This window comes from Microplitis demolitor, chromosome 7, assembly GCF_026212275.2.
Source record: "Microplitis demolitor isolate Queensland-Clemson2020A chromosome 7, iyMicDemo2.1a, whole genome shotgun sequence".
Lineage (NCBI taxonomy): Eukaryota > Metazoa > Arthropoda > Insecta > Hymenoptera > Braconidae > Microplitis > Microplitis demolitor.
Window position 1 is genome coordinate 2,837,400 of NC_068551.1, and position 11,950 is coordinate 2,849,349.

Sequence of the window (11,950 nt, forward strand, 5' to 3'; positions counted from 1 at the left end):
TAGGAAAATAATAAAATATTCAGCGCCATCTTGAAATTCGGCTGAGTACTGAAGCTGGTGGTTATCATGGGAGATGATAAAGAAGGAGACAAAAATAAAAACTGTAAATGTAGCAGACTTCAGACAAATTTAAAATTATAAATAAATAGAGGTAATAATTTAAAAAATAATTATTAATTTTTAAATTTTTGAAGTGCGCGTTTTTTAAAATTTTATTTTATTAATTATTTACTCTATTTATTAATAATTTTGAATTTGATGTCCGCTATATTAACACTCAAAAAATGAGGTATAAATATAACCTATAAAGTGAAGGTAGCAGCGATTGATGTTTTGTCAATATTATTATCAGGATTCTGAGTAAACTGCGTCAGAGTAAAATTAAAGAGTCAGAGTCAAGTGACCGCCATTGGAAGTCAAAAAAATATTTCGGTGATTCATTTAGTGATTAGAGACGTAGAAATCATCAGATTGCACCATTCAGTAGCACCAGTGACACTTGATAACTTGGATAAGAGTTTTTTTTAAAGAAAGTGATCAAAATGGGTCTAGCTTGTTCAACAGCTCAGGTATTTTTTTTTTCTTTGTTCTCTTTTTTATATTTTGTTTATTATTCTCAAGTTTGGTAGTTTTTTGAGTCTTAGAACTGATAAATTGTAAAAAAAAATATTTTTAAAAATTGCACTTGTGGTTTTTTCAATTTTCTACATGTGCATATTTTTATTTTTTTTTTTTTTTTTTTGTAATTGATTTGTTAAAAAAAATAAAAAATATTTATTCCAGCTCGCCTGTCTGTGCGGTAGCACAGCCTGTAGTTTTTGTTGTTCGCAATGTCCTTCATGCAGAAACAGTACAAGTGCACGGATAATGTACGCTCTGCTATTGATGTTGGGGACAATAACAGCTTGCATCACTCTAGCTCCAGGTCTGCAAAATGCTATGAAAAAGGTACGTCCAGGTTCCTCTGTCTTTGGAATTCTGATCAATACTTTATATTAATATCCATGTGTTTTTTATTAGGTTCCATTTTGCGCTAATAGTTCAAATTACGTCCCCTCTTCTTTTACAATCGACTGCGAATCAGCTGTTGGATATTTAGCAGTATATCGTATATGTTTCATTCTCTCGCTTTTCTTCTTCCTCATGTCAGTGATGATGATAGGGGTCAAAAGTTCCAAGGATCATCGAGCTCCTATACAAAATGGGTAACTTATTTATCTACTGATACTGATGACCACTTTCTTTTAACTGTTACTAATTTCGCTGATGTCATCCACAGATTTTGGGCGATTAAATTCCTGCTCGTGATCGGTGGAATAATAGGAGCATTCTTCATTCCTGAAGGTTCATTCGGACCAGTATGGATGTACTTCGGAATGATAGGAGGATTTTTCTTCATACTTATACAGCTGATACTGATAATAGACTTCGCTCACTCCTGGGCTGAAGCCTGGGTCGGAAATTACGAAGAATCAGAATCCAAGTGCTGGTACGCTGCGCTCTTGGGTTCGACTTTCATCAACTACTGCCTCGCAATCGGCGGAGTTGCTTTGCTTTACATCTACTTCACTTTGCCATCAGATTGTTCACTGAATAAATTTTTCATTTCATTCAATTTAATACTCTGCGTTATTGTCAGCGCGGTATCTATTTTACCAAGTGTCCAAGAACATCAGCCACGCAGTGGACTTTTACAAGCTTCCGTAGTGTCTCTGTACGTTGTCTACTTGACTTGGAGCGGTGTCTCAAACAGCCCATGTATGTTTCTCATCACCAAGTCTTTTAAAAGTATTTACTAAGTACTAAAAAAAAATTTTATTCTACAGACCACGAGTGTAATCCCGGACTACTGGGAATAATTGCCAGCAACGACATCCGTAAACAAAACCAAGCAGCTTTCGACAAAGAGAGTGTCATTGGTCTGATCATCTGGTTCTCCTGCGTACTCTACAGTTCTCTCCGCACTGCATCTAAGTCTTCGAAGATAACAATGAGCGACAAAGTCCTCGTCAACGAAAATGGCGCTGGTAAATATCAAACTTTTATTATCCCATTGCTAAAACTAATCTCTTAACTTTTATCTCGCAAATTTTATGCAGTTCGCAATGCAGGAGATTCTTCTCTTATCGACAACGAAGGTACGCACATACGCTATGGACACTAGAGTAGTTATCCAACAAAGTCAGTAGCGTAAGACAAAGCAGCCGGAGAAAAAAAAATAAACAGTAGTATGCACATATAAATGTGTGTGCCTGCCTTTTTTGAAGTTATATTAATATATGCTATATTAAATATAAATACAAATGGCTGTTCTGTCGCTTATCAAGTGTCAAGTGTCAGCATCACTTGATTCTATAATTATTTACCGCTTAATATTTTAGCCAACAGCTTAAACGCCATCACTTATTTAATTGCTATATTTTTATTTTATTTTTATCGTTTATCAAATGAAAACAGACTATGTTCCAGTAGAGGGTCGTAATCCCGACGCCGAGGCTGGAGGCAACACCAAGGTCTGGGATAATGAAGAAGACTCGGTCGCCTACAGCTGGAGTTTCTTCCACTTGATGTTTGCTTTAGCAACTCTGTATGTTATGATGACACTCACTAATTGGTACAAGTACGTATTTATTTTATTTTCTTATCAGTATTTATTTTATTTATTTTAAATTAAGGCAAAAGATCCATTACCCGCTGACTTTTTATTAGTGAGATTAAACTACTCAATATAAATTGATAAATCAAATAAAAAATCTTTTTTTTTTATTAATTTAAATTTATAATAAACTATAAAAAGAATGTATACCTCAGAGCCTACTATATTTAAATTTACAAATAATTATTTATCAATAAATTTTTTATATAAAAATTCATTAATTAGTCAAATGAAAATTAATTATTAAAATTTCCAGGCCGAATTCAACTCTTGCAACATTGAACTCCAACCCTGCTTCCATGTGGGTAAAAATAATTTCATCATGGATGTGTCTGGGCCTATACTTATGGTCATTACTCGCACCCGCAGTTCTTCGCGACCGCGATTTTTCATAAATTTTAAAATAAACCGCCGCAAGATCAAATATTTATTATTTGAATCGTTAACAGCTAAACTTTTTTTCAAGTAATTATTTAATACATACTGTTACCTTGTACACTACGTATGTTTATCCATGTTTACAATTATTATAATTAAGTATTTAAGTTACTTAGCAAAGTATTTTTTTTTATTTCTTATAATTGTAATTTTCAAAGACTCATTTGAAATTTAAAATACGAAAGTAAGCTTGTAAATAATAAAATGTATCCAGCTATGAAGTTATACATTAAACTCAATGTCTCAACGTGATAATTGCGCGCAATAATTGATAATTTGTAATCACCGAGTACTATTGTTATTAAATATAGTATAGTAATTAAAATTATCATGTTGCTTGCGAATTAATATAAAAAAAGTTATTAATAATAATAATAATAATAATAATAATAATAATAATAATAATAATAATAATAAATGTCATTTATTTAATTGTGATTGTATCAAAATAAACAATAAAAGTGAATTATTGTGCAATTAATAATTCAAAAAGAATAAAAAAAAAATATTTACAGTCCCTAGGCATCAAAAACTTTATAAACAAATTTTTTACAAAGTTTTGATGCAAAGTCAACTAGATCTATGTACAGTTTCTTAAGTAATAATTAATATAATTATTTATTCAACTTTCTTATCATTAATTTCTTGGATCGTTTGGTTTTTTGGTGTAGGTTTTAATAAATAGTTTTTAATATTTTGAAAGGGCGTATCGAATAAAAGTGTGAGAATAGCAGCGGTAAGAATGATCCAGAAAAATTCGTTGAAGTTGAAGTGCATTCGGAAGAACTCATATGTCTCTGAACTACGAGTTACTCCGACATTGTAAAAAAATACCGGAAACTGTGTTAAGTAGACGGCATAACTCAATCTTGTGCTGACTAGAAAGCCTCTCCATCCGAAGAATCTTGTAAGCGATGCTAAAAAATAATTATATAAATATATGAGACAGTATTTGGAATAATAGAATAATAATTATTAGGGTTGCGCTAAAAAACTGATTAAATTTTCTTTTGAATCTTATGGAAAAATTTTCTTTGGAAAAACTATCAGCGATCCAAATTAGGAAAATTTTAAAATTTATTTTGAAATTGTATTACCGAAAAATTTATCTTCAATATTTTCAAAATTCTTGAGTAACCTCAAAATATTTTAATGAGAATGTAGCAGATATAAGACAAATTTTAAATTACAAATAAATGAATTAAATAATTGAAAATATAAAAATAAAAAAAATGCAAACGCCGATTTTCAAATTTTAAAAACGTGTATTTTTTAATTTTATTCGGTTTAAATTTAATTCATTCAAAATTTAAAAAATTGACAATTGTCAGCTAAATTCACACTCATATATTTTATTAAAATTTTTGAATTTAAAATAAATATATTCATTGTTAGTAGAATTGAAAAAAAAACTCGTACTGATTTTTCAAATATTTGAATATGCATTTTAAAATTTTTATTCTACTTTTATTTTTTTTATTTATTTAAAAATTAAAAAAATTCCTAATTATCAGCTACATTCACACTCATTTACTCTCCTTATAAATGTATGTATAAATTTTATTCATATTTATTCAAAAATTGACAATTGTCAGCTATATTCACACTCATAAAACTCCATAATATTTATCAAAAAGAAAAAAACCCTTTTTTCAGTCACCCTAATAATTATCAATAAAAAAATAATTAAAAAATACTTGTAGAGTTATCTGTATGAGAAACGACAACAATCCACGCAAAAAACGCACACCAACCGATCGGTGCAAATGCGTTATAAGCTGCTGCATGTATTGGATCGTAAACATAGTTGATGGATCCCATACCAGCAGGTCCTAAGAAGGCAGCAAGAGCTGCTAAAGAGGTCACCATCCAGCCGAGTCTAATGATTGACTGTCAAATTCAAGATAAATAACTTTGCAACTATTATGAAATACTTTATATATACATATATATAAAATACTTTCATCAACATCAAGTGCCGATGGCAATACCTTGTTTATTTTCAATCCTTTGGGGTATCTTCTAAGCAAGTAACCGAGGTAAATACCAATTATATAAACAGTCAATCGATGAGATGGTAAAATATATGAAAGATTTGCAGTATCAAACAATTGTCGTATGCTAAAAATATGCACGTGGTAATTTATTTTTTCATCAACTATAAAATCCATAAAAATAAAATACTTACGATGTACCAAAGAAAACATAATTACTAAGACGCTTATAATAAGTAACGTAAAATCGTAATATTGTTGATAATAAAGCAACAATAGCAAGTGCAAGTCCTCCAAACTTGGGCCACTTGTAGAGAGCAAATATCATTAATGGAGATAATGCAAATAGTTGAGTATCAATTCCTACATGATGGGTGTGCGTCAAACACTGAGTAATTGAAAAAATTTAAATATAAATAAGCAAATAAAAATATAAATATCCACAATAACAAATAAATATATTACCATATTTTCAAATCCGAAATAATTATGAATGAATAGTAAATTTCTCCACCAAGTTATTTTGCATATTTCTGCATGATGGGTTACCACTAAATTCCACTGAGGTCCTGACCCAATGTAGGGCATTATGAAGGTGCAAAAAAGTATCAGAGCACCTAGAGTTGGTACTAGTCTATGTAAAATGTATTTTAAATAATTAATTAGTATAATAATTTATGATCATGAAGTTTGAAGGCAATTAACAATTTTTGGATTTTATTTTCTGACAAATTAATTGCAGAAAAAAATAAAGTAAAAAAATGCACATGTAGAAAATCAAAAAAACTATAAGTAAAATTTAAAAAAATATTTTTTTCATTTAAAATTAATATAAAAATATTTATAAATATACCTGAGTAATCTTGACAAATACTCTCTCTTGACATCAATTTTTCCTGACCTATCTAGTTGTTGTACAAACGAATAGGTCGTCAAAAGCCCAGACAACATGATGAAGGGATCCGTATAAAGACTCGCTGCTCGACCTAGTACCGTCCAAGGACGTCCGAGATACTGTTTAGTAAAAATATAAATAATAAAAATACCGCGAGTTACTAAGAATTTCTACAGATTGATGCAAATCACCTCAGCCATAGTCGTCCTATTGGCGTAAGGATAGAAAAAAATGGCCATACTCTTGTGCGCTACTATCAACATCAGCGCATTAATTGCTCGCACACCATGAACAGCTGCTATGTCATCTTGACTGCGTTTCAATGAGATAAGCTTACGGAAATTACGTTTCAGGGAAAACGACAGTAGTATCTCATTAACATTAACATAATAGTGATCACAAATACCGCCAACAATGGACAGGATTACAATGCCAGCGAAGAGAAGACTGTTGTTAAAATACACAAAAGTCAACATTAACCTTCAGGATTATTAATTATTTCTATGGCGAGTAAAATTATTAAGCTGAGGAAAAACATGAAATACCAAACTATGATTGTTCCAACAGGAAGTGAGTCGGTCCTTTGAACTTGGCACATTTCACGGTCGACTCTGATGGTTACATCAAGACCGATTCCTCTCGTGTACTTAGAAAATTTATCCTTGAAAGTTATTTCAACATCACGAGGTGAACAGCTAGCTGGTGTACACACCGCCCAGTTGACGGTACTAAATCGCGGTACCCTGTGCCCTGGCTGCAATAAATAAAGTTAAATAATAATTATGATAAAATGAAAATTACTATTACAGATATTAAATATTTAAAACCAAGGACACGACCTGAATTATAATTTACTAGCTTTTACTTTCATGCTAAATATTTTCTTACATTGCTGTGCTTGATATAAATTCAAACGAGGTACTCAGTACACGATTATATTGAACTCTCTAAAATACATTATATGTACTCATATTTGTACTCATATGTACTCATACTTACGTCGGTTAAATTACTTCTAAAAGCATAGTGAGAGTGAGTAAGACGATGGAGGTACTTGAGATAAGGTCTTGACTTATCGACATCAATTTGCAGGTAAACCAAACAGTATTGGCCATTTATTTTACCAGTTGACTGATCCGCTGATGAATCTACGCCGAGACACTCGTCAAAATCACCCAGTTGATTTACATTGCCGCTGAGCAAACCCGATGGTATTTTAGCGGTGGCATCGTACACTGAAAAGTAGAAAAGTTAATACGTGACCTCAACTCAAGCTCGTGAGCTCGATCATCAGGAAGAGAAGGTAAAATCGAGACAATTGTAAACGTTTGTTGTTACCAAATACCAGTCGCATTTCTTACTCTCAAGTCTCATGTCTTTTACCCGGTAATGCATTGATACTTTTTTTTTGTAGCTTTATATAATCAATTGGCATGAAATGTAATGCCGCATTGTCATATAACTATTTGTTAATAACATTCTTAATTAGTTGATAATTAAAACTTACTCTTTACAGCCCAGAGACTCATCTTCCTCAGTTCGCGTTTAAATAACTCCGAGTCCTTCCGACACTGCGCACTTACATTCTCTGCACTTAAATCAAACTCAGGAACTATTTCAATAAGATTTTTAATCTCTTGAATTTCTCCATTATTTCCTGATAAAGAAAAACAAACAAATTTTTTATTTATATAATTTCAGGTACACTAAAAAATAATGGAGTAAATCCGAAGTGAATGTGAAGCAGATGCTCGGAGTAAATTTACTTCGAAGGGAAGTTTTATTTAATATTGAAGATCCGGGTCGGAGTAAATGCGGATTTAAATAAAATTAAGATCACTCCGAAATCACTCAGCTGAAAAAAAACTGTCTACTGACTCGGTATGCGAAGTAATTTTTTTTAAACTCCAAAACTAAGTGACAGATTGAATTTAAATCCATAATTAGTTCGAATTCACTCCCAATTTTTTGTAGTGTAAGTACTTATCGGTAAAAATTATTTAAAGGGTTTGTTAGTGAAAATTGCGTAGTGAAAAATAGAATAGAATGCGATTTCAAAATTGTACGAGTTACAATTATCGTTGTGTGGATGTCCCATCACACAAAAACATTACACTTATAAAAAAGTGTGCGTAATGTTTTGTTACTTACTCGCTCTTGAATGATTCTTGCACCAACAACGGACGTGCGTCGTGTCCTAAATACTAATATAAAAAAAATTACACGAACCGAATTCGCTATTACATTGACGGCGCATCATCTGAATGGAGAAAATATAAAAAACTATAAAGTCATAATTTAACTGAGTTTAAAGTTTATTGTTTTGTAACAACGGAAATAATTGACACAATTAAAAACTACAATATGCAAATATTTATATTAATGTGTAATCGATTTAATTTATTGAGGCTTACGTTCTATTAGCTATCGGGTCGTAGGCTTTGATTTTTAATGAGACCGCGAAATTACTCGACTTTGACAAGTTGTCGGCTAGATTTTGCAATTGCAATTAAAAAAAAAATTGTCTCTATTGCGACAGTTGCTTTTATTATCGGCATTACCTATTTAATTATTAACATTTTATAATTTTATTTAATCATTATTATCATTGTTTGATATAAATGGTTTGATAGATAAGGCAGTAAAAAACTGTTTGTATTTGTGTAAGAAAAAGTCCATTTTTAACACAAAAAAATGTTAATTTAAATAAAAGTAACATTTACTCAGTACTGTTCAGACAAATGTTAACACTTTTAAAATTTAACTCTTACAAAGATAAAGTGTTAATTCATTAAAGTAAAATAAAGAATGTGTTAAATTTACCGTAGTTACTTTTTTAGTACATATATTAGTATATACTCATAAATTTTTATAAGTATTAACATAACACAAATAAAAATGTTAAATTAACACTTTACATGTGTTGTAAATAACATTTCAATGTTTAAAAAATTTTAGAATCAGTAACACACAGAAAAAAATTATTTTTCGTCTCAAGGAAATTTTTTATCGATCCAAGAAAATTCTAATTTTTAACATGATGTAAAAATTTCTTGTTACAAATGAAAATTTCCAAGGGGTACTCAAAAATTGGCGCCAAAAAATCCTTTCTTTCTGTACAGAGATTATTAACATTTTTTTTACACAAATGATTATTGTTAAAACATAAAAATTCATGTAAATTGTAATTTTAACCCATAGTTTTGTATTAATTTTCAAAATTTTTTTTACTGCGTAAAATTCGATATCGGATTGATGAAATTGAAAGTGATGTATCTATTACTACAAGTATAGTCTAAATAACATTGAGTTAAGTTGTGCTATTACTTGAATTCTACAGCTTACTTGCATTCAAGACGCGGTGATTTTTAAATGCTAACGAGAAAGGCACCCGCGTGCTTTGCGAAATAAATATATATTTATAAATCTGTCCTTCGATCGCTGTATTTATCTGATATTCAAATTTACTTAACTTCTTTATACATTTATGTATAAATCCAACAGATTTATTTTACCCGTGACTGCAATTTTAAAATTTAAAACAATGGTTTCAAAACTTCCGCGTGCTAATTTTATTTAAATGCTGGTCCTGTGACGTAAAACTATTACTAATTTATAAAAATAATAAATTTGATATAAAAACAAACCTGATAAATGAGAGTCAGCTTCACTGTTAATGTGAAAAATTTCTTCAGTGTCTTTGAACGCAATTGTCAAATTTTCAAAGTATCTTGTATTCGACCTGTTGTGCGTAAATATTTTAATAATATAATTGTCGTCAAGATCTAATCCAGATGTCGGCGTAATATCCACTATTTTTCTTGCAGCTCGACATATAAAAATAAAATTTATCCATATTAATAATTTAATGTGTAATTTCACCATTTTTATTTACTTTGTATGTATAATTTTTTTTTTATAATTTATCGGATATATAAAAAAAAATTCGGCTAAACACGATGTGAAAAATATTCAAGTAAACGTTACTTTATTTTATAAAGTCACATCTCGTTTATTAAAATAAAATAATTTTAAAAATAATATCTCTATGAACAAACACGTTTTGTGATTGAACGTGGAATAAGCTAAGAATCACTTGTTATGTGTTCGATGGAGTTTATGTCGCGGATACAAAAAGAGGGGTACACCTTAAGTCTACAACTCCCCACCTTCTTTGATGTCTTTAGACAATAATAAGAAGAATAGTTTTCATTGTAAACAATAAACACCTTTTAAAATTAACAAATCAATTAATAAGCCGGAAATTTTACTGAATATTTAAAAATAAATAATTTAAATATTATGCAATACAAATTTTATTATCATAATTAGCAGCCTAAAAGCTGCTGGAAAATAAATGACATTTCTAAACTGTAAAAAGAGCGGTGTTAAAAATAAACTCAATTTAACCACGTGGTGTTAAAATAAAATAACATCGGTGTGTAGACGGTGGTTAAATACTGGTGTTAAATTGGTGTAAAAAAAATTCTACTGTAGAAATTAGAAAAAAAATGTGTTACATATAAATATTTTCAACACCGAAAAATATTTTAACACCGGTAAAGAATATTTACACTGGCGGTGGTGTTATTTTAACACTTACACCGCCCGGACTTACCTCGTTTTTTTACAGTTTAAACCTAAAGATGAATTACAAAAAATTTTCCAATAAATTTGACACCAATGACCCTTTTGAAATTTACTATTTTACAATTAGTGGATCAATGGATTTACAAAAAATAAATAATGAAGAATTAGAACAAATTTATTGTAAATTAAAATATTAATCGAGACTAAATTATCACATACTAGAGCTCGAGCTAAATCATCAAAAAGAATACACATGTAAAAGCGAGACCTTGTCGATCCCAACATCTTGGCTTACACCAACGGAGTTACGTTATTTATTTTAATTGAGCTTGTGAAAGTACGCATGTACATACGTAGAAACAAGACATGATTATTCTAAAACGTTTAAAGAATCTTCAGGGTTTTGCGATTATTATCACCTAATTACTTGTCCTTAATTAATCAACACACTTCAACTACTTTTCTTTATTAAAAATAAAAACCCTAGTCATCCTCCGTCATTATTTACACTAAACATCATTATTGGTTTAAATTTCAACCTTTATACTTATTAATGTTTGTTCAAGTCATCATATTTTATTACTCATTAATTTTGAAATAAATTAGAAAATTATTTTGGCAAAAGTCTTTTTAAATTTTAATTTCGTACATGTAATGACAATCAAGGAAAGTTAGAGAGTAAACACATTTTGTGAATATTAATGTGTTGTACGAAAAATTCGTACTGAAAAAACCAATTAACAGAGTTACAAAATAAAAAATATAATAATAATAATATATAATATATTAATTATATTTATTCAGAAAAGATGAAGCTGATGATTTATTGATAACCTTTCAAACAAGTTATCCGTGATAATTTCAAACTATTATTGCAATAAATCATTGAATTTATCATTAATAAAAATGATTGACAATATAAATAATTAATTAAAAAAAAAAAAACTCCGAAGTCTTTCGTTCTCTTAAAAAATTGTCATGAAAAATCTCTTTTTTTGTCAAAAATTTGTGAGTGTGAATATAGCAGATATAAGACAATTTATAAATCAAAAATAATGAGATTTAAAAAAATGCGCGCGCAGATTTTTCATTGATCTAAATACTCATTTTTTAATTTTTATCCAACTTACATTTTATTTATTTATTCAAAAATTTTTAAAACTCCCATTTGTCAGGTACATTCACACTCATTCAAAATTTACGTCACAAAAAAGTTTGAAATTTAAAAATTAAACTTTATTTTAATTTTTATAAATTTTAACAAATATTTTAAATATATAAACATCATATTTAAATATTAATAAATCAGGAAGTTTGTCGCTAATTAACAGTAATTTGGAATGAGTGTGAATGTAGCAGATGAGCAAGATTTTAAAT

At 29.4% G+C, this 11,950-nt stretch overlaps 2 protein-coding genes across 8 annotated transcripts; one reads left to right on the forward strand and one right to left on the reverse strand.

The window, feature by feature from the left end:
- The first annotated feature begins 62 nt into the window (after positions 1–62).
- Positions 63–3,411, forward strand: LOC103571127 (probable serine incorporator). Of its 7 annotated transcripts, none has more exons than XM_053740995.1 (9): positions 63–151; positions 353–569; positions 784–948; positions 1,021–1,205; positions 1,280–1,758; positions 1,827–2,027; positions 2,100–2,138; positions 2,458–2,620; positions 2,913–3,411. In XM_053740995.1, exons 2-9 carry the CDS (start codon positions 543–545, stop codon positions 3,049–3,051), a joined length of 1,398 nt encoding a protein of 465 aa, XP_053596970.1. In that variant the 5' UTR covers positions 63–151; positions 353–542; the 3' UTR covers positions 3,052–3,411. The 7 variants fall into 7 exon arrangements, with proteins under 7 accessions (XP_053596970.1, XP_008547378.1, XP_053596972.1 ...); XM_053740996.1 differs by lacking the exon at positions 63–151 and adding an exon at positions 274–289; XM_008549156.3 differs by lacking the exon at positions 63–151 and having other exon boundaries at positions 246–569; positions 2,470–2,620; positions 2,913–3,410.
- A 200-nt stretch (positions 3,412–3,611) lies between these two features.
- LOC103571129 (nose resistant to fluoxetine protein 6) lies at positions 3,612–10,260 on the reverse strand. The gene is made up of 11 exons (XM_008549163.2): positions 9,631–10,260; positions 7,491–7,640; positions 6,983–7,218; positions 6,529–6,737; positions 6,175–6,430; positions 5,942–6,102; positions 5,554–5,722; positions 5,283–5,476; positions 5,086–5,215; positions 4,792–4,984; positions 3,612–4,011 (listed from the first exon to the last, which is right to left on the reverse strand). The coding sequence occupies exons 1-11, from the start codon at positions 9,866–9,868 to the stop codon at positions 3,713–3,715; spliced, it is 2,235 nt and encodes a 744-aa protein (XP_008547385.1). The 5' UTR covers positions 9,869–10,260; the 3' UTR covers positions 3,612–3,712.
- Between the last annotated feature and the right edge of the window lie 1,690 nt (positions 10,261–11,950).